At 38.8% G+C, this 24,471-nt stretch overlaps 1 protein-coding gene across 2 annotated transcripts in view; it reads right to left on the reverse strand.

Annotated features, from left to right (window-relative positions):
- LOC129768510 (SEC14 domain and spectrin repeat-containing protein 1-B) overlaps positions 1 to 24,471 on the reverse strand; it is a 141,330-nt gene that overhangs the window by 39,148 nt on the left and 77,711 nt on the right. For both annotated transcript variants that reach the window (XM_055770216.1, XM_055770218.1), the window contains exons 4-5: positions 24,217 to 24,330; positions 707 to 881 (exon numbers count right to left, since the gene is read on the reverse strand). In XM_055770216.1, coding sequence (XP_055626191.1) covers positions 707 to 881; positions 24,217 to 24,330 — 289 coding nt within the window. The remainder of the gene's footprint in view (positions 1 to 706; positions 882 to 24,216; positions 24,331 to 24,471) is intronic.

Consider the following 24,471-nt stretch of genomic DNA (forward strand, 5'->3'; position numbering starts at 1 on the left):
ACAGCTAAATGTTTTCCTCTCCATTCCGCAGTTTAAAAAACACGCATTGGAGTGGCTGAACCATACCGCGAGACGACTGCAGAAAAGCACCGAAGGTTTCTCCTTTCAATCATTCGAAGGAACCAGTACTCGGATAAAGTGACAGTCTCCAGTAATAATAGCTTTTGGAATCAATCAACCATTCTGTTTTGACCCGTGGGTGAATGACTGTGGGGACTTGGGTGACTTACCGGTAAAGTGGCTTTCAATTATCGCAACACCAGAAGGAGCAAATGGCATATACACATTGCCGAGACGTCTAAATAAAGCAACTGTTTCGTTCCGGACGTGTTGCTCAAAGCGCTTGAAAGAACATTTTGTTTATGTTGATCATTGCCTTTATCCGCTTATCGCAAACCTGTCACAAGCTTATCGTGTATGGCTGTTAGACGTCGTTTGGACACACCTTTTAAAAGACTCATATCAATGCCAGTCTCATCGGGCACGAAACAACATATTTATCCAAAACAAAAACAAAAAAGCTTGATCAGAGTCAACCATCACTCAAAAAAAAAAAACAGCATCGAATAAAGAAAGTCATCGAAAGTAGCTGCCGAACTGGTTCGGACAAATAAGAAAACCCCCCTAGCAATTACAACTGTCCCTTTCCCTAAAATAAATCATCATTTCGCGGGCGCCGAAATGAAACCCGACCGCGGCCACTTACCACTGTCCATGACGATGGCAAGAAACTTCTGCACGTCTTGGTTTAGCTGCCGGCAGGACCTGAATGCCGCTTCCGACTCACTCGCCCGCACCGCCCGGTTGTCCAGCAGCAGCAGATGCAGGTTTTCTAGGTCAGCGATCGCTTTATCGTAGGATTTTCGGAATTCCTCAAGCCGCTGGAAGCAACAAAAGTAAAGAAAGAAAGAAAGCAAAAATAAATAAATAAAATCGAAAAAATATGAGGAATCAAGCGAGGGAAGAATCAACCAGGAAAACCGTCTAGAAGACGCGGTGTGATAAAAATATGTCAAAACGCAAGGAAAGACCGGCGAAAATATGCACACATCGCGAGAAGGAGAGATTGCGGCAGAAAAAGTTCACTGAACCGATCCTGCCATTAACGGCGAGATAACAAAGTGATGCTGGGCGTATAGCGATGGGAAGTATACATCAGACCGAAAAATGGCGGAAAAAGCAGTTGTGTACATTTACTTTCTGTTACAATCAATAAATACAATGTGAAATAAGTTGTAGATGAACAGTTAAATTTCACTCATCCGAAGTGGTGAATAACAGGACACTTTTAGCAATTCCCAAGAATTTATATTAACCTATTAACCAACGATGTGATTTCCAAAAGACCAGATCTAAAACCAAACGCTTTTATCGGTTACGGTTGAAATACTCTTCAATTGACGATTCTTGTAGGAAATTCTCTAATTTTAAAAATGATGTCTTTTTTGGAAATCGTGAAAACGTACAAAAACGTTGTTACACAGGAATGGGCTATTACCATTGCAACTCAACATTTCACCTCAACAAAAACAGTATAATGTGTGCATCAACATAATACTGCATTCATCTCCTATTTCAATTCCGACATTCCGGTTCGCTACATTGTAACGACAGGCGGAGGTCGCCGGTAGTCTCAACAAATTGGACAAGATGCTGGTTGGCTCCGATACGGGAGAGAAGAAAGTTGCATCGAGTCTCCATCAGGAGCCCGCGCAGATAAGTTGTAGATAATAGGGTCACACTGCTAGCTATATGTTCGTTCGAACACGTGTGAAGTGAAAATGCAATAAATCTTGGAGCTGATCGATACCCGTAGAAACACGGACTAACAAGAAGAAGAAGAATAAATGTGACTCTGCAGTCGAGCTGCAAGCGACCGATGACTCGCCTGCTTTGTTGATTGTTTGCGGGCCGGCAAATTGCAGTCCGTATCCGGTCGAGGCACTAGCCCATCACATATTGTACATCCATCGAGGTTCCTTTCCTTGGCCACAAGACCGCTTTGCAATCCTATCAACCAACGGAGAGAGGCAGCGACGATGACGATCGTACATATGTGAGTTGTGCTATTTTTATGCGTTGCAGATGATGTGGACGTATGCACCATTCCGTAATATAAAAGCTATTTTCACACAGAAGTTTCATTTGCATCTTAAGACGGAATACTGAATATTTTTTGCACAATGTGTTCCATTAAAAAAAAAGAGGTAGGAACCTCAAGACTTAAAAAACATTTTCTATAACATTGAGATCGGGGCCAAAATTATGGCCCTACATTGAAAGTCGCCACCAGTCGCGAATGTCCAATTACTGGTCAAAATCGCCTCCAATGCGACACTGAGTGGTGCCTCGGCATGTCGCATAATAAGTAACTTACTGTACTTTTAATGCCAACATATCTCTTAGTTAAAAATTTCGGAGTGAATATCATCCGCGACTAGCTGAGAGAAATTATTATTATTATTATTATTATTATTCACTTTTATTCATCGGACTGTTGTCTACATGAAATGACCTAATACTATAAATTTCTAATGTTTCTAATTCGTGCGAGGAATTTAGCAGAAGATTCTTCAAATTGAAACAAATCTTCGACAGTCGTAAACATACGGATCATAGCTGTGAGTGGTTCATTATACCCGAAGGTCGTTCGATGATATCTTGGTTGAAGCAGCGTTCTAGCTCGTAATGCCCTCGGTGGCACTCGGATATCCAACAACGAGAGTAGCCTTGGGCAATCAACCTCAGCATTCAGAAGCTTTGCAACAAAAACCGCTTGCTGATTTTTTCGTCGACTTTCTAAGGTTTCCAACCTCAGCAAATTGCAGCGATCAGAATATGGTGGGAGATTTTGCGGATCGCGCCATGGTAGATTTCGCAACGCAATCCTGATGAACTTGCGCTGAACACGTTCGATCCTCAAACTCCATGTTAGCTGATGAGGAAACCAAACCGTCGAAGCATTTTCCAGGATTGGGCGTACCAGAGAGCAATAGAGGGCTTTCAGGCAATGAGGATCAGAGAAATCTTTTGAGATTTTTGACACAAATCCAAGCTGACGATTTGCCTTAGTGATCAGAGCAGAGCGATGGAGGTTGAATGTTAGCTTCTGGTCCATATGAACACCTAGATCACTGAATTCATCGATTCTATGAAGTATTTCTCCGTTTATGGTATAGTCGTAAGTGATTGGTTGCTCGACGCGATAATATGACATTGCCAAGCATTTGGGAATACTGACCGTAAGCTTATTTCGACGGCACCAGTCAGTAAATATATTCAATAACGACTGAAAACGCATACAATCCTCAACAGTCCGCACGATGAAATACAACTTCAGATCATCCGCATATGCTAGCTTACATCCATCTCCAAGTGCAAGCAATACATCGTTGAAGTACAAATTGAACAGCAAGGGGCCAAGATTGCTACCCTGCGGTACACCTGACATATTTGTAAAACTCGAAGAAGTAGTAGAATCCAATTTTACACGCAAACACCTATCAGTCAAATATGAGCGAAGCCACGACGTTAACCTTTCAGACACGCCAAGTTTTGAAAGTTTTCCCAACAGGATATCATGGTTGATGGTATCGAAGGCTGCTTTGAGGTCGGTGTAGATGACATCTACTTGGGCTCCATTTTCCAATTGCTCGAAACAGATCGTTGTAAAACTAAGCAAATTAGTGGTAACCGAACGTCCAGGCATGAAGCCATGTTGATCACTGGAGATGTAGCATTTGGTGCTCTCGAGAATGATGCTGCTCACAACTATTTCAAACAGTTTCGAGGCAGATGAAAGATTAGTTATCCCTCTATAGTTTTTAACATCTCGTTTGTCACCTTTCTTGTGAACCGGTACCATAAAAGACTGCTTCCAGATTGTTGGAAATTTCGACTCAACGAGAGATTTGTTAAATATTTTACACAGCGGCTCAACGAGAACTCCATTCGTACGGCAATACACAGCAGATGGAATGCCATCTGGTCCAGGTGCGAAGGTACATTTGATTCTCTTGACTGCATTATTTACCATATTGGGCGTGATTTCAAAGGCATCAATGTTGACTAGATCCACCGGAACATCCGCAACAGCTGAGATAAGGTCCTCCGAATTAACTGATTCCGAGGTAAACACTGAAGAAAAATGAGTGGCAAAAAGTTCACATTTCTGCTCGCCGAACGATGATTCAACATCATTTAAAAATATGCTGGGAGGTATAGTCGAGTTCTTCCGTTTAGAGTTTACATAGCTCCAAAAGCTCTTTGGGTTTCGCCTGAGATTAGTTTGGACTCGCAATACGTACGATTTGTAGAGCGATGAGTTTAGATTACGGTACTCGTTGCACGCCAAGTGGAAAATACGTTTATTTGCCAAGCAACGGTTACGTCGAAGTCTGCGTTGCGAGGCATTACGTTTCCGTTTCAATTTTCGTAACAGCAAGGTGCTCCAGGCAGGAGAAACAGCAGGTCGACGAGTTGGGACATTCGAATTCATCCAATTATTTAGCACGGAACACAACGTTTCAGCCATTTCATCAACATTCAGTCCATCAAGAAGATCACTAACGCCAGTCAGGAAGTCATCTAGAGCAAGGAAATCAATCTTCCTGTAATCTAACGCAAGCTCAACATTCTCATTCATATTATGCGACTGTGCACAATCATCGACCAAAGGTGGAGAGGAGATGACAAGAGGCGGATGGTGAAGGTCAGCTGGTAGAAGTGGTGAAACCGATCTCGAGATTTCCACAAGCAAATCAGAGGAACAGAAAAACAAGTCGAGAATTCGCCCTAAGTGGTTGTACTCAAGATTCCTTTGGAGCAGATTAAGGAAATCCATGCTATCAATCAATAGGGAGCTAGCCATTGATAAAGGAACATAATTCACGGGTTGGATGAGACCATCAAAACAACTCCAGGAAATTCCAGGTTGATTATAGTCACCGCATACTAGCAAGCGATCGTCATCGGAGCCAATGTTCCCTAGTTCGTGGATGGACGCAATATGCCCATTTAGTACGTTGAGGTCTTTGCTCTTGTCTGGCGGAATGTAAATTGCACACAGCAGTAGTCGCTTGGAGCCAATCGTAATAGATGCACACACCTGCTCTAAAGTTTCGCCGCTGGATACAATTATCTTGTTACTGACGAATCGATGGTGTACGGCAATTAGAACTCCTCCAAAACTCGATTTGTTGCTATTTTTACAGCTTCGGTCGCATCGGTGCACAGTATAGTTGCTACCAAAAAGCTGCGTCGAATTGATGGCGTCGTTGAGCCCCGTCTCGGTTAAAATGATGACATCAAAATTACAATCCAGGGTGTTGCAGTAGAAATCGTCGATCTTGGTCCGCAGTCCTCGAACGTTTTGGTAGTAAATCCATAAACGACTAGCTTCGCTGGTTGAGTTCTGCAACAAGCAATCTTCAGGCGCGGGAACAGTTGGTGAATGGTACAGATACCCACCTCTGGTGGAAACCCTAGGCTTCTCACCATTCACAGAATGTCGTCGCGATAGATGATTATTGGTAATGGTGTCAACCCTAGGATTTCCACCGTCCAGAAGACAGAACCTTAAATAGTCTATACATTATTATTGTTGAATAAGGGTCGGACTACGGGGTTTAAGCATTTAAATAATTGTATTCAATGACTTTCATCGAATTCTTCCAAACTGATTCTAGACATGCTGATTCGAAAGAGGGCATTGCAATTTAAAATTGTTGTAGGTGGCGACACCATGAATAACATTAAATAAATCATTCGTTTGACATTTGACGTGACGGTGCTGGTGGAAGCATTGACTGCATGTGTAAATTGGTGCAGACGTTGACGGAACGTAGACGTTCTTCTCCGTAACATTCTATGTGAATCGAACATTGTTCGTCCCAAGCGGTAGCGAAATCGAGAGCACACCTTAATAACATAGTCCTCTCGTAGTCTAGAAGCCCACTTCATAGTGAGGGAAACTTTCAAAGAATCGGAACTTGGATGTGAAGATCTACAGGCCTCCGCTTCAACATACGCGCATATTAAGTAGTCGAGAGGGTTCAAATCTGGACAACTTGGAGGCCAAATATCTTTCAGCTGATATAACATGGTCTCGTTCAGTCAAGTTTGGGTCCATTTGCCATGATACCTCATCTTGTTGGAAGATACAATTCTCGTTTTCATCAACGTTTTCTTGAATCCACGGAAGCACTTGATTCATCAAAATGTCCATGTAAACTTCAGTGTTCAGTTTTACACCTTCTGACGTAGGATGACGTCTTTCGAGAGCATATGGGGGTACAAATTGAAAATCAAAAATCGAGTACATCGTGCAAATTGTCCAATTTCAAACGCTCAGTCATTTCATGATAGATTGATGAAATTTTTGCGTCAATCGATTTCGGCACTCCATAACAATTTTTCATATTAAGGAAAATAATATATGTCATGAAACTAACTATCGAACAATTGAAAAATCTCAACCCCTATCCTAACGGAAATACCCACTTCTGATTGGTCAAAATTGACGACACATGCGGCGGGTCCCTAACAGAGACACCAAAACCAAGCTGCCTGGGGGAAATCGGCATTGCAAATATATGCAAATCGGGAGAATTTTCATATTGCAAGTAAGGTGAGCGATACGATAAATTTTAGTAAATAAAATATTAAATTGGAACTTTAATATTTGTTGCTTCGTGAAATTTTATATCAATGACCGATCGTGTATAGTGAAAAATTTAGCACAAGTGTAAGTGTAAAATTATATATGGTAGCAGTGGTGTTAAAAATGACTTGATATATGAAACGATTTATTTCAATTTTCATAAATAAGAACGGGTCGTTTGGTTTAAGCTGTCTGTTTTGTTGTGTTCATTTTCACTCAAGGAAAGTTTATACGGCGAGAAAAATAGGAAAAGTGAAGAAAAAAGATTTCCAATATGCTCTACATATAGTATTAAGTGTTGTTAGCAGTGTTGGAAAAAATCATCTTCGCTAAGATCAAATGCATAGATTTTCGGGCTAGGTTGCATCGAAAACCTATATATTCCAAACGAAAATTAAAATTTCAGATCCAGGCAACCATTGAATAAGAGCAAATAAACTTTTGTCCTTCAATATGTTTTGATGTTTATTTTTTCCACCCAGTGTCATTTTCATCTTGATTATCGGAAACGTCAGAACTGAATTTCATTTCAGCCAACTGAATATCAGCTGTTGTTAACGTCTAACCTGAGGCTGCTGTGTGCGGTTGGGTTTTGCAGTTGCCGGATGTCGTAATCGGAAATACCTTATGAAATTCCCGATGTCGCAAATGACTTGACGGTAGCTAAAACCACTCGTTGTATCCATTCTGCATATGCCGTTGCTACCGTCTCGCCAAATAAAATTTATTTTGAAATTAAATTGACTGCCAGAACGAATATCGTTTCGGATGTGATGAATATCAATTTGTTGCTTTTTTTTTTTTTTTTTTTTTTTTATTTATTTATTTAATTTGTATTATGTAACTTGAGACTTCGGTCTCATTTAAATGCTACAATGATTTGTATACAGAACAGTGCGTCACTAATATAACTTTTATGATTTCAATTTGACTAATTCTACTAATTTAACGGTTAAAGTGCTCTAAACATTTCTTCTTAAATGCAAATTTCGAATTCATTAGAGTAAGATTATTGGGTAATGAGTTCCAATGTGAAACACCTCTCACGAAGAATGAATTGCCGTATTTGGAAGTGGAGTGTCGAGGGATAACATATTTCCTTGCGCGCGCGGTTCTCAAAATATTTAATTTTTCGTGTAAATAGCCAGGATGGCTTGTTCTCGCAAGATCAAATAAGAATAAGCAACATCTCATAGGCGCAAACTTTATAAATGGGCAATTAAGCAGACGATACTGTAAATGAGAAACCCTGGAAAATCTATTCAAGTTGAATACATATCGTACACATGCATTCAATGCTATTTGTAATCTCGATTGAGCGTACATTGATGATTCGGAAAGCAGGAAATCACAAGCGATGAAATGAGGTAATACAAGACTTTTGAAAAGCTTGAGTTTCATATCCGCACTGAGGAAAGATGTAGTAGCATACAATGTACGAAGACCAGCATACACTTTCCCACATTGTTTGAATATATATTTATCAAAACTAAAGTTGGATTGAATAGTGATGCCAAGGCTGACACCATCTTCAACAAATTCTATTGTTGAGTTGTTAAACTGCAACGTCGGTTTTAGTATGATGTTGTTTTGAGAGTTGTTTATGAATAAAGCATTGGTTTTATTAAAATTCAACACAAGCTTATTCATGTTCGACCATGCATATATTCTGGCTAAATCATCGTTGATTTTCTTTGAAACCATTGTTGCCGAATTATCCTGACAATCATAGTAAATTTGCACATCGTCCGCAAAGATGTGAATTTTGCAAAATTTCAACACTTGAGGAAGATCGTTAATATATAAGGAGAACAATATTGGTCCTAGAATTGAGCCCTGAGGTACTCCAGAGCATATAGGAAGGAATCTAGAAAAATCTCCATTACATAAAACTGTCTGGGTTCGATCTGTTAAATATGATTGAATAAGTGTGAAATTGAAATTGAAGTTTTGAGCCAATTTTTTGCAAAGCATTTCGTGGGAAATTGTATCGAAGGCTTTAGAAAAATCCAGAAGTAATAGAACAACTGGTCGTCCCTTATCCAAGACCATCCCAATGTCATCAAATACCTTCAGCATAGCAGTTTTTGTACTGTGTTTAGGACGATATCCGGATTGAATTGAACTTAACAGATTATTTTGATTTATATAAGTGCATATTTGGTTTTTGACAATCCGTTCGAATACCTTAGATAACGCACAAAGTATACTTATTGGACGTAGGTTCTGAATACTGTCCAAATTAGCTTTCTTTTTGATCGGAATTATTTTCGACTTCTTCCAACCCTCGGGAAAAATGCTTGTTGTTATGATGCAGTTGAATAAGTGGGTTATGGGTTTAATTACAAGTGGATTGATTGCCTTCAGAAATTTGATTGGAAGAGAATCAAGACCTGTTGCATTAGATTTCATGTGGAATAGTTCAATTACGACATCAATTTCGCTTATTAAATTGAAATAAAATGAATTTCGTGCAATAAAAGCTTGATTGTTGTCATTTTGAACAAAACTTGATCTTTCAGAAAAATTGCTAACGAAAACTTCATTTATTTCATTTGAATCAAATGACACAGGAGGTGATTTCTTAGATTCACCTAGCCCTAAGATTTTCAATCTCTTCCATAATTGTTTAGAAGGAACATTGGTGTCAATCCGGCTACCATAAAACGTTTCCTTCGCCTGACGAATAAGCAGAGTCACTTTGTTCCGAAGTGTTTTGAATACTTTATGATCATTAGGATTTTTGCTATTTTTCCATTTTTTGTAAGCCAGATCACGATCAATGATGGATCTACAGATGCGATCATTAAACCAAGGGTTTTTAGCTTGATCCGGTATGAGTGTTCGAATAGGTACAAAATTATCGTGCAAGTATTTTATATTTGAGTTGAAAAACTTAAGCAATACATTAGGATCATTTGATCGATAAAAACTTAACCAATCAAAAGATTGAAAGACTTGAAAAATACCATCTACATCCATTGAATAATAGTCTCGATATTCAACTTGTCTTGGAGTTGGTAATATTTCAAAATCAAGTGATGCGAAAATTAAGTCGTGATTTGAGAAAACAGGCACGTTGATTTGATTGAAACGAAGCAAACGGGAATAACAGTTAGCCAACATAAGATCCAATTGGGAGGTGCCATTTTTATGGAAAAATGTTGGTTCGCAACCTAAACTCAACATCTTGTGGATAGACAGGATAGATTTGAATCTAGATGTCTTGGTTGAATTGTGGTCAAGAAGATTCGTGTTGAAATCACCTACTAAGAGTACGTTTTCGAATTTTGTTCCATAGTTACACAACAACTTATCAATTGTGTCAGCACAATCTACTTCTGGTGGATTATAGAATGCAGAGAGAAAAATTTTCTCGTTGCCCAACGTTATCTCGACTGCTACATACTCAGAGCACGGAATACCAGGTTGATAAATAGAAACATCTATAACTTTATACCTCAGTCCAGCTTTCATATACATCATGATTCCGCCACCTAGACGTCCTTTCCTGTCATGCCTGATCATATTATAACCCTCAATTCCTAAAACAGAATCATCAATGCGTTCATTGAGCCAGGTCTCATTAACACAGACGATATCGACTGAAGCAAGGTGAAGTATTTGTCTCAGTTCATCTAACTTACAAAGCTTGCGAGCACAAAGACTCTGACTATTGACACTACACACAGATAATTTTCCACGATGAAGAGCACACTTCATAACAGTCCCCGGCAAACACAGGTTCGTGGAGGCATTGGCATTGGACCGACTAGCCATTAGGATTGGATAAAGCAATGGCAAATAAGAAGAAATAAATAAAGAGCACTAGTATGTTAATTAGAGATTTCAACATGATCACTATCGACATTTCATTCATATTCAGTTCATTCATTACAACAACCTTCGCGACGCGAACTCGAATTCAAATAACAAATCACATCAGATATGAGCAGCAAATATTGCTGTGATTTCCAGCATCGATCTCCAACAGCAGCATCAGCAACAACAGCAACAACGGGAACAGCATCAACAGCAGCAGAAACGTAGTTTTACTTTTAGGAGGGGAGTCATGGGAGTAGAGGATATGGATATGAGGAATAAACAAAAACGAAAATAGGAAAGGTTATAGCAATTTTTGTAGATCGTTGTCCGAAAAAATGGGTATCTCTTGACTATCAGCATTCTTCCTCACGTAAACAATCCCAAATTTCGTGTAGACACCGATCAGTTGGCCTCGCTTTTTCATCTGCAGAGCTTTTGACCGCAATTCCCTCTCTGCCACTCCTAGGTTTTCGTTTACAAAAATGCGCTTACTCGTTGTAAACCCAATGTCCGTGAGCGAAAGCTTGCGAGAGCGTAAATAGCGAGAATAAAATTCATTTCGCTGCACGTTTAAAGCAAACTGAAGTAAAATCAGATATGCGGTGCCATTGACAGGAGTCCCTTTGGCAAGTCTTCTGACATCAACAAGTGGTATGTTATTATCAGAATATCCCAGAGAATGACTCCAAGCGACGAAGTAGTTCATCAGATTTTCTCCTGAGCTGAAAGGAACTCCGCTGACGACGAGATCATTAGCACGCATACTTCTGTCAACAGCCGCAAGACACTCAGCTTTGTTATCTCCGATGGAATTGACGAGTTGAGTGGTGATTTTGTTGTTTTCCTCCCGAATTTGTTCGACGTCACTCGCGATGTCAGATCTCAGTTTCTCCATCCGAGTTTGAAGAGAGTCCTCTAGCCGTCTGATTTCATCCACTGTATTTCTCTGGTACGTAGCGAACTGAGATTTCATCATATTCGCTAGCTGCGCAACGGTCATATCGGAATCAATGGTCATGCCGGACCCCTTCGTAGTTGAGTTACTACGGAGACAGCGAAGAGCTTCATCCGTCATTATGATGATGATTTCTCACCGAACAAACTGCGAACTGCTCGAATGTGATCTCTTTGTTTCTCGGTGTGACTTTCGATACAGAGAAATTGCGAATTATTATTTACGATTTTTGGCAAGCACTGGTTGCAAACTTGGCAAAAAATCACTCTCCAAACGTTGAGGACACGTACTGGATTCACAGTCCACGACAGTTGTAGATTTGTTTTTGGATAATACAAGAGATATTTGCAATTCGCGTCGGCACAATGAAGCTTACGTGCACACCATTCTAATTCAATATGCTTCATATTAAGAATATATATATGCTTCAATATGCTACTTTGATATCCAAAGTATAAATAACAGCGAAGTTATGAACCCCACTCAATGTCGCATTCATTCATTATAGCAAATTTGTTCATGCAACAGCGATATGAACAAAATGAACTCGTTTGTTATTGTCATCAATATAATGAGGGCAGTGTGTTTCAAGCTGAAAAAAGTCATTTACACTGGAACAAAATCATATTCGTTTCTCGTGAATATTTGTTGATATTCTAAAACACTGGTTGTTAGTACAATTCAAATTCGCATTGGGTTGAATAAACACTCAGAAAGTAAAAAGTATAAAAGAAAATTACCTTTCTCATTTCAAATATGTTTTCTGTATATTAAAGTAACATGTTTTACTGATTAGAAAAATTGATAATTGTGTTCGGTATTGGTAATTATCTTATATTACATTGGTGAGTTCTTTTTCTTTATTTCATCCATACATAATACAGGGGGCATCTCGTCTAGGGTCACAGAGGGCGGTTTTCATCATATCTCTTTCCCCTTCGGCATCTTCTATCTGATAAGGCACCACCCAACGACTGTTTGCCATACTTCTGTCATCATCACTCGGTTAACACTGGTGAAGTGAACAAAAAATACCCAACAACCAAACAAAACGGCCCTTTTCAGGGTCACCAAATCATTATCAAAGAGTTTGACGAAGTAATTCTTCAAACATATCCAAGATCAACAGATAGCCTAACGGAATCCTATTTTTTTTTATTATAGTGATTTTCCACACATTTCGGCTGTTTCGTCACTTTTGCTCCCATTTTTGGAAGAATGTCGGGAGTGATAATTGAACTCGTGATCTCTGCGTGAGAGATATGGATGTTACCACCACGCCAAATCGCCTCCTCCAAACGAAATCCTACGTCAACCATGCGGTCGTGTCTCGGACACAACCCTCCTGTGACTTTTTTGTGAGGAGGTATCTTCAATTCTTTCGACGTTACAAATACCATTACTTCAGATGGATGCTTGGTGGTAAACTTAACCATTGTGTATTGTTAGAGAATGCGAGGGAGTGAATTGGGAAAAACATACCTATTTTATTCGTTACATTGCTTGCTTGTTTCACTATTTCTACTATATATGTCTTAAGCAATAACATAGCTGGGTATATGTCTTATTGATTTATATATGCCATGTAAATGAAACACCAATTTCATCTTAACTCTAGAATTATTCAAGCAAACGAACCCATATTTGGCATGTGGAGGTTTCATGGTGCAATAAATGCTTCTATCGTGGATAGACACTCCTCCCGTTCTCTAAGTAGGGGCGGCCATACAAATGAAACACAAAATTCTTCTTAACTCAAGAATTATTCAAGCAAACGAACCCTAATTTGGCATGTGGAGGTTTCAGGGTACAATAAATGTTTTTATGGTGTTTAGACACTCCTCCCCCTCTCTAAGGGGGAGCTGTCATACAAATGAAACACAACATTCTTTTTAACTCGAGAATTAATTAAGCAAACGAACCCAAATTTGGCATGATGAGGGTTTAGGGTGCAATAAATACTTCTATGGTGAATAGATACTCCTCCCCCTCTCTAAGGGGGGGGGGTGCTGCCATACAAATGGAACTCAAATTTCTGCACATAAATCAAGCAAACGAACCAAAATTTGGCATCTGGAGGTTTTAGGGTGCAATAAATGTTTTATGGTGGTTGGACACTCCTCCCCCCTCTCTTAGGGGGACTGTCTTACAAATGAAACATAAATTTTTGCATAATCTGAAAATTAATCAAGCAAATGGAGTGAAATTTTCATATGGAAGATTTAGGGAGCAATAAATGTTTCTATGGTGGTTCGACACACCTACCACCTGTTTGCGCTACCGAAATTGATTTTTGTTCGAAAATGGAAATTGATTTGATTGTGATAAAACGCACTCCTATATCTTCTTCTATCTATATAAATGAAAAAGAATCACCGAATGTGTTGATAGGAGCTAAACTCGAGAAAGGACCGATTTAGGGCTGTCTTTATTGTATCATATTTTCTGTATCAAACCTTTATTCCATGTAACGGAGAAACATGTTATTTGCAAGTGGTTGGAAATCTTGAACGAGAATTGTGTCTAAAAATAATCTGATTTTATAATGACGAGTTTTGGTAGAAGTACTAGGAATTTTATAGCAAAAGGTATTTTAATATATCAATATCAATAAGAATATCAATCAATGAAAAGTTCTGCGATTGGACCCATGAACTTGCACTTAGTAAGAAAACGTGAATGTGATAACGAAAAATAAATTTTGGGCGGGGAGAAGTTAGCCGGGCCAGCTAGTATATTATAAACAAACTCGCCTCTCACTTGAAATGCTAAACCAGTAGTACTAAACCAGTAGGATAGCTCATTTTCTGTTAATTTTAAGCTTATTCATTGTTAAACGTGAGGATGCCAAAAAAAGACGCTAAATATTAGTTTTGGCGTATCTTCGAGACTATCGACTAATTGTTCTTGTGGTTCTTGGATGGCAAGTTTTTTGCAAGTTTTTGTCGGAAAATTTTGGAAAACCCGCTACTTCTGTAAGCCTAAGTCATCTTAGATCATTGTTCAATGTATTTTGTGAGACGGTAGGTGGTTTTGTTGCTTATCAATGCTCGAAAACCTTGTTTTGCAATCTCGAGTCTGTTCGGGATAACACTGACACCTTCAGTCAGGGTAAAACCGACACCAGGGTTTGTGTTCCATGGACAGGAAAAATGTGTCCTTACTTTTTGTAGATGCCGCATGTTACATTTGGAAGACAAAACGATTGATATACAATAAAAACCAACGATGAATCGGACAGTCCAGAAAGCCTGGCAGAGTTTCAAGGCTTATCAACACATTTCCCGTGGATGATCACCCAAGCTGGGACATACACATAAGTGCTGGCTGAGATTTCTAGACCGGAATTCAAACATTCGTTCCGCAAACCTAAGACTACATCAGCGGAGAGAGCTGTGGGGTTCAATTGCAGTTGAATTTGTTCGCTTTTTTTACTATTCAAAATCTGAGAAATCCAATTACAAACAATTTGCAACTATCCCCCCTCTCTTCTCTTGAAGCTTCCAAATAGTATATAGACAGCCTCTTGATACTAAGAAATTATTGTAACAAGTTTACATTCGTTTCCCTAAAGGTGTCGGTTTTACCTGACAGGGTGTCGATCTCATCCGCACTCCCATTTATTTCACCTGAAAAACATCAATTTTTGTATTCTATCAAAACTCAAGTTCTACACAAAAAATGATCATCAGATACTGTAGAATGGTTAATTAATAGTTGAAGAGAAGTTCTGTAACCATTTGAAGTCGAAGAAACACTGGAGGTCCTGGAAATATGTGGGAATCCTTAGGGTGTCGGTTTACCCTGATTTCCCCCACACCCAAACTAGCGTTGGCTGAAAACATTTCATCTTTGACAGAAAAGGTGCCATTTCGTGTGTTGGAGAGTCAAATGCGCAAATAATGAGCTGTTTTAAAAGCATAAAAATGGTTTGAATGTATGCGAGGAGACATCTCTTTCTTCTTCTTCTTCTTTTTGGCTTTAAGAGGATTTAAACTATTCAGTTCATTCGCCTCTAAACATCTCTTTCTGTTTTCTTTTCTCATTTCATTTGGGGTTATGCCAAAAAAAAGCTCATACGATGTCGATGGGGATCGAACCAAGGCCGGCTGGAATGCAAAGTTTTTTCACACGACCACGCTATCCATATAGCTGCCAGTGTTGTTACAAAGAAGCGTGATAATATTACACCTCATCATAACATGAAGTTGGAAAGTGTTTTCTAAGAGGATAAAGAAGAACATGAACGAGAATATATATTTCTCTGTCTGGGCCGTGTATTTGGCAAACTATACGAAAAACTTTCATATGCTTTCATTTAAATGTGTCTCCTATTTCGCTCACTTATATTGGCTCTAGCGTATATATTATACAAATGATATACATGTATTGGGGAGTATAACATTTTCTGTTATTTTTCAGCTCATTTAATGCAATAAATCGGGATGCCATAACATGTGCTAAAAATTAACTTTGGGTGTACTTGCGATATTTTTATTAGTGTTACCTGGTTGAGATTTCCATGCCGAATAATACGCCTGGAATGTATTCTGGAGTGGCAAGCTCTAGAGAATACGCGTGACTACAGTGTGCAAGTTGGAGGAAAATTCTTGACGAAAAATCCCCCGACCAGAACGGAACCGAACCCGAACACCTGGCATGGTAATGCTGGACGCTAACCACTCGGCCACGGAAGCACTATCCGTCGTTGTGGTTACTAGCATTTAAATAAAAAAAACAAAAATATGATGATAAAAACACCGGGCTCAACCGGGATTTGAACCCGGGACCTCTCGCACCCAAAGCGAGAATCATACTCCTAGACCATTGAGCCGCTGAAATACTTTTTAGTTTATTATCATACCCAATCGCCTATCTTTAAACACAGGAATATTTGAAAAGGAATGTTTTTGGAAAAATATGACGATTTGTTAAGATAAATGATGTTGATTTGTCCAGTCGAAAATATGACCATGGATTGTTCACTTTTTTGACTACTCTAATTCAGCGCACGTGTGTCAAATCAGGTATACAAATTTTTCAAAAAATAAAGATAAAATTTTCTTTTTCATGATTCACAATAGTTTTATAGGATATTTTATGGATTCACATGTTTTAAAGGTTTACAAAATCCACCTTCTGTTGGTTTCAATACGTCCTCATTTGAGTTAATTTTTAATTAACCACCAGATGATTATTTGGTTCGTCTTCAGACCTTTTCTGGATTATAACACTTACACTAGGGTGGCAGCGAAAATGGTCATATCAAATTTCAAACACCGACCATGTACATTTTGTTTATTGGTCCAAAAAAACGAGCTGTGCAAAGTTTCAGCTCAATCGGACATGATTAAGAGGTGCCTCAAAGCGCTCAAAGTTTTGAGAAGTCCCAAAAGGTCGACATCGAAAAAAAAAATCGATTTTCCAAATTTCCTTTACCTTGGATGATTTTCGAGGATCAAAAAATCAAAACTTTGAGCGCTTTGAGGCACCCCTAAGTCATGTCCGATAGAGCTGAAACTTTGCACAGATAATTTTTTTGGGCCAATAAACAAAATGTACATGGTCGGTTTTTGAAATTCGATGATGAATTTTTTTCCATATATGTATGTACATCCATTGCCACCACATATTGTAAACATCATGCTTGAATATCATTTGTATCAGATTTACATATCTAAATCATGTAATTAACGGATCTCGATGACCTCAATTCTGATCATGGTTTGTCCGACTCGCTGATGTTGGTTTATCCACATGATTATTAAGCATCCGCTTTGCGCGCTGTAGTTTGTTTATGGTGTCCTTCGCGCATAGCAGAAATAAAGTTTAGCCGTGTCGAGTGCTGTTTACCTTTCAAATGCTCAAGAGAAGGCAATATTCTGAAGAAAGTCTTAATTATTAATGGATAAATATGATGACAGGAAACTCAAGCTATGAGGAATGCAACATCTACGAGATATGTTCAAAAAGTATCGCGACTTTCGAATTTACGCAGGTTACGTATATTCGATTCTAGATTTTTTTTTATGGCATTATGTTGGTACTCATGTCTCTCACTTATGCTGACAAGTACGGCTTTTTTGAATGTTCGGTTTATTTTTGACAACTGCTTTTCTTATACGTGTTTCGGTTCATCTTCAAGTTTTGCCTATTGATTATCTCTAGAGAAATCCCTTCATAGTGCTGAAGCAAGATCAGCTATGGCTATTGAAATGCTTAATGGAATGAGATAGAGTGGACCACTCTATCTACAAGAGCTGTTCTAAAAGTATCATGATTTTTGTATACCCACGGATTACTTATATTCGATTTCAGTTGTTGACGTGCTCGAGCTTCCGGCACGCTTTGCGTCGTTTACATCTTTTCGATCCTCCGAGATCATTTTTTCGAACTTCGATAAACGTTGTTTCGCTCCAAGGTAGGTTCACCAGATGTCACAATCAACATTCGGAAAATGTTCGCGCATTTAACCTTCCTATACTCGCGCATAGGTCTGACAGACCGAGAGTAAATGAGGTGGCTGAATTAGGTAACTGTTGAAACTGAATTAAGTCAAAGAAAAAAATATTTTCTGGAGAAAAAAATATTTTTTTCATTCAACTATATCTTTTTCTTTAAATAAATACCAATAACGCCTAAAAATACACAATAGCAATATCACAGAGACACACACAGTCTGTGAGTATACGAGTTACGATTTTCCACGCGAGTATAGGAGAGTCAATTTTGTTTTTCCTACAAAATTTGATACAGATTCTTTGATCCATTTTTGCAAAAGACAAAAATCGAAGATGAAACAAAACACGTGTAAGAAAAGCAGTTGTCAAAAATTAACTGAACATTCAAAATAGTACTTGTCAGCATAAGTGAGAGACATGAGTACCAACATAATGCCACAAAAAATCTAGAATCGAATATACGTAACCCGCGTGAATTCGAAAGTCGCGATACTTTTTGAACAGATCTCGTACTTTAAAAATGTATTTTTTTTTCATTCAAAAATGGAGATTTCTTAAACCGGACAAACCATGATAAGAGATGGACAAACCATGATCATAATTTCGTTCAAAAACGTAAAAAATTGAACAGTTTGAACGCCTTATGGTATTATTAACAACTAGAAACCTAGGGCTTTTAAAAAAACCCAAACGTCTTGATTACACGTGATTTTCAAGAAGATAAATCGATTCACATTTAATAGTTGCGTGAAAACACCCAAAATTGGACAATCCAACATCATTTACATTCAGTTTGACAACGCCAGTTGGAACACAATAGGCTGTTTACCAGTCAGTGGTGCTCTCCATTAACATCGAAATCATGGAAATGTTTGGGAAATGTACAATGTAGGGTCGCCCTGCTATTGTACATTGGTAGGGCGACCCTAAAATATTTTTTGTCTATCTCCATCGCTTCGGGGGCCAAGCCGAGAGAATACGTAGCTTATAATGTCTGTACAAAAAACATAGGCATTGAGAGATATTGTTACATTATCGTTTAACGATGGAACTCTTCAAACATATCAAAAATAACAGTTGGCATAACGGAATCCAACGTCAACTATGCGGTCGTGTCTTGGACATAACCCTCCTCTGACTGTTTCCTAACAAAAATTGTCGAAAACAGCATATTCAATAAAGGTTGGAGATGAAAAAAAACCTAGACAAACGAAAAATTCTGCCATGTACTCTATATGTAAAATATTCACTGAATCACGTTGAGAGTATATAGTATGACAGAAGGTAATTGTTGTTATCCGAGTTGACTGTTCTGTTGAGTTTCTCCAAATCCACGGAAAAGTACGTAAGAATCAGGAAACCGAAGACAAATGATCTTCAAACTCATCCGAAATTTGTGGCTCTCCTCAAACGAAACTCGAAATTATCATCAAGAGAAGATGATATGCGTTGAGCAATGATATGTCTAGAAAGCATTACTGTTCAATACTTACCAGAACCCTGAAATGAAATTTAAATAAAAATGTGAATACTCACTACACGATACACTCAGCATACACCTAGAATATAAGACACACTTGAAATGAATTACTTACCAGTTTTTACACGCCGCACACTCTGTGCGAATCCAAGAACTGACAACAAATACGCATTGTTTACTATACACAAAACCACCAGACACAACAAAACAACGAATTGTAAATAGAACACAAGAGAAAACCAGTATACAAATAGAGACGAGAAAAACAAATGGAATTACCAAATCGAACGGAAGGTGTTGTGCATTTTATAATCGCGAAAGAAGTTTTCTCGGGATTTTGTAGAGGTGTTTCGAGTCGTTCGAAAATAATTCACGTTCGGTAAAAGTGATTGAAGAAGGTGCCGCAATCGGATAAAATAAGTACTGCGGCAATCAGTGCTAAGACAATTACATTTCATAATGTAAAATGTAATTAAAAGTTAAAAAGCAGTTATAGATCAATAATAGACGTCATATTCAGTTTGAAGTTTTTTTGTCGAAAGATGTGAAGAGCATTCGAATATAATTCAAGATGTTTGAAAAATTTAAATTATTGACGTAGGACTATGTCTAACCGGAAGATATAGGGGGTGAAATGGAAATCTAGGCACTGAACAAGTAGGAAAAAATGCAAGATTTGGAACGCTTATAACTCGAGCATTTCTCAATAGATCGCAAAGGTTTTTGCATCAATTGATAGGAAATATATCTACGCATCTATCATTACGAATAACATTTCACTTTTCTTGAGATAAATAATTGAATAATTGTGAAATATCAAGCATTGTCCAAATGCACTATGTGCCCATTTTTAGTTGGTCCATTTTGTGCTCCTCAAATCGTACCGACCAAAACGGGCAACTAGAGCAGCAGCGAAATAGAATGAAGCACGATCGGAAAGGAAAAAGAAAAACAGGAAGTGGGTTATATCTATGATATAACCGCAAGGGTGACGTAGGACTATCGTTGATTTAGAGATCATTTGTTTGAAGTTGAATCTAAATCCATTCTGAATAAATGAATAAATGAATATTTGGGGGACTTCGAAAACGAGAGCGTTACGTTGGAGGCACAAGGTTTTATGCATCCAATATAGGATACGATAAACCTTGTTCTGAAGAATTATCTTCAGAAGCTTTCCTGCTAACTGTACTTGATTGACAAATCACAAACCCAAATGTATTATATGGATATTTTATGGATAGAAAACATTAAAATAAACTCTTTCGCTTGAATGTAATCTTCAATTCCAAGGGGAACTGGCAGATTATTTTCCAGCAACGATTAGATATTTCCACATTTTCCTCGATACTGGAAGCCCACCAGTGGTTAATGATAATTCGATAACCACCTGTTAATAGCACTTGATTGAAACATATTTGGTCACAGTGTTAAATGGATAGAAAACATTCAAATAAACTCTTTCACATGAATGTATTTTTAAATTCCCAGAGGAACTGGCAGATTATTTTCCAGCAATGATTAGATCTTTCCGGAACTTTCTCGATGCTGAATGGCATCCAATGGCGCGTGTATGTGTCGATCCTTCGCCGTCCACCTCCTCCAGCACGTTAGGCAACGATGTTGTCTTGTCGATGTCCGCACGAAAAATGAATGTGTCTCACCACCAGAATATCGCTTAAGTATGCTTTTTGTGTGTGATTGAATCGAGAGAAGGTGTGGTTTACGATGGCAATTTGGAAGGCAAACTAGAGGGGAATGAACTCTCTGAGCTCGAAACTTTCGGCGACTGAGCAACAATCGATTGCGTACGCATACAATATTGGATACGGAAATATCCTACTGATGGGGAAGAATAATCTTCAGAAGCTTTCCTGCTAATTACACTTGGTTGAAAAATTACATAATCAAATGTATTTGATCGCTGTGTTATATGGTTAGAAAACATTAAAATAAACTCTTTCACATGAATGTATTTTTAAATTCCCAGAGGAACTGGCAGATTATTTTCCAGAAATGATTAGATCTTTCTGGAACTTTCTCGATGCTGAATGGCATCCAAACGGAACGAATTCCGCGCGTGTATGTGTGTGTAGCGATGTCTTCCCGGGGAACCGTTTGTGGCATCACTCTCCTCCTGATGGATTCCCTTCTGGCCTAGGGTGCACAAACAGGCTCTTGGTGACACCGTTCATCCGCGCTTTCATGATAAACGAAGAGCTTCACCACAACAGCGACAACATACTCCAATCGCTGTTCAATTAGAACTGAGTGGATTTCCGAGTGGCGCTCGCTTATATACCGATTGGTGATTTCAATAGCCTGTTTTGAAAGCAATTTTAAGGCTATTGAAACAAGTTTTTGGATGAAAAAGTAACAAGTATATAACGCGTAGACATTTTATCTTTCGAATGAAGTGTTTATCATACCATTTCGTTCAGTTGTTTAGGAGCTATTAATGTTCAAAATCTCGGTCTCCGTCGTAACGCTTTCGTTTTCGAAACTTTGATTTTACACCCCGGTATAGAAATGAAAGACGTAGTCCTACGTCAAAAAATGAACGAAACATTGGTCGCAGTCTCACACATGCGTAATTCTCGAGCCAACCGAGCTTAAAAATCCCCGCTCCGCTGCCGTAACGATCATTCTCATCGATTCACCGTACACCACATCGTTTCGCATCACATCAGATCAACAAACCAACACAAGCAGCCATGGTTGGACATGGCAAAGGAGGAAAAGTGAAGGGAAAGGCAAGATCCCGCTCGAACCGTGTTGATCTGAAGTTCCCCGCAAGGGTAGCTAGGCCGAGCGCGTTAGTACCAGTGCACCAGTCCACTTAGCCGGCGTTATATAGTTTCGGCCGCCGAAGTGATCGAGTTAGCTGGCAAAGCTGCTCGCGACGATAAGAAAAACCGCATTCAGAACAGAACACATCAAGACAACAACGAGTGGCGAGTGGCAAACGCAATCGCAAAACGGCATCAGGTAGCAGAAGAAAAAAGTTTGTTCTTTATACAAACTGCTTTGGTGGCAAATCCAGAACAAGGCGGCATCGAGGGCGTTCGAAATGGTTTTTTTCTAAACCACGAGTACTAAGTTTTCTGAATTGGAACCATTCCATAAAACAAGGCGCTTTTCAGGGCCATTAAACCTTCCAAAAAAGAGTTTAGGAAATACAGTTCAAGGCTTTCTAAAACAATATCCAAAATAATAATAAAACACAAATTGATTTTTTCATAATTTGTTTGCCAGGATATGATGAGTATGTGAATTTGGCAGTTGTTCTGAGCTTATTGATTTTCACAAATTCTTAAATTGCTTCTAGATTGAAAGTACAGTAATTTACACTTATCTTGATATTTAGCTAATTGGACAGACCTGTAATGCGACATATTTAGTTGGACATTTTTGTAAACATAGAGTTCGGGGTCCAAATTATGACCCAAATTGAAAGTCGACACTGTACCACTGTCATCACAAATGTTCAATTACAGGTTAAAATTACCTCCAATCCGACACTGAGTGGTGGTAATGCGACGTGCCATTGAATGTAATTTACTGTAAAATATGTCACAAGCTGGATGGGAAGAAATTTTCCAACTGTGAAAGCTGTGGCGAGTGGCAAATGCAATCGCTAAACAGAAAGGTTTAGCCGAACAAGATGGGGATATCGAGTGATAACAAAACAATAAACTCTTTAGATTGAAGATAATTTTCTGATACTGAAAAGGACCCTTTTTAGCCTGCATGTGAATCCTACGAGCGAACAAATCGTAATGAATGTATTTTTTGCCATCGCTCCCTTTTAACGCTCATTCGTTCGTCTCGTTGGACTCGCCCCTCTGGCTTAGTCTGCCGATTTGTCTCTATCCTGTGAGTGTGTACCGCTAGAGTATAAAACACGCGGACCCCAAAAAAATATCTTATTTTCTTTCAAACCGTAAACCCGTGTGGTTGTACGGCATCGGCATCGTGGACGTAACAAAGGAAGACAAGTTAAGGGAAAGGCAAAGTCTCACTCGAACCGTACAGGTCTCCAGTTCCCTGTTGGTCGCATTCACTGATTGCTCCGCAAGGGTCCGCCGAACGGATTGGCTGCTCACGACAATCAGAAAACCCGCATCAAGAACAGAGCAGCTTCGTTTCAGCGCTCATCAAGGAAACAATTAGTTTCAGTGAGTGGCAAAGTGTTTCTCCGGCACGTTAAATGTAATTTGCTGAACAACATGTCACAAGCTGGATGGGAAGAAATTTTCCAACTGTGAAAGCTGTGGCGAGTGACAAACGCAATAGCTAAACAGGAAGGTTTAACCGAACAAGATAGGAATATCGAGTGATAACAAAAACACAACACCAAAGGTTCTTTTCAGAACCATCAACATGTTCATAAAGAGTAAACAGTAAACTAATCCATTTTTCAGGTAGATAGGTAGGTATTCACGTAGGAGAAGAAAATAAAACAATATATTTAAAATATATATTTAACAAAAGCTGTCCCCTTTGTATAGTCCTACGTCACTCCGGTTATGTCCCCGACATTACCCACCCGTCTTTTTTTCGCATGCGAAAAACCAATTGATAAAATTGCATGAAATTTTAGTGGAAACCTTTTGTATATCCATTTTGACGATGTTTAGCGTAAAAAAAATACGATTAGAAAATACGATTAGAGACTATGCATTGTACAGGCAACTACCTTTGTGACCAAATTCGATCGTTTACAAGCGCACGAGTTTTGTTTCAGTGCAATTCATTGCAATTCATTAAAGTTTTATTTGACGTTTGACATGTCAAACCAGTTTGCGAGTGAAATTCGATATATCTCACTTACCAGTCGGCTCTGAATCCATTGATCGTGGTTGTAGGAAATGGTGCCTCCAAGTTCCTCGGGAAGTTCGCTCAATTCGAAATACTTGACGAGTCGGGATCTTGCGATAACAATCGGCTGAAAGAGAAGCGGAGAGAAAACAAAACATGAATTTCTAATCAATTAACTGAAGGGAAAAGGTGTATTAGGTTTCATGTGCCGCCTCGTTGATTAAGATTGCTCGTGGGGCACTACCTGACGAGTTGACGTTGACACCAG

Source organism: Toxorhynchites rutilus, chromosome 2 (genome assembly GCF_029784135.1).
Source record: "Toxorhynchites rutilus septentrionalis strain SRP chromosome 2, ASM2978413v1, whole genome shotgun sequence".
Classification (NCBI taxonomy): domain Eukaryota; kingdom Metazoa; phylum Arthropoda; class Insecta; order Diptera; family Culicidae; genus Toxorhynchites; species Toxorhynchites rutilus.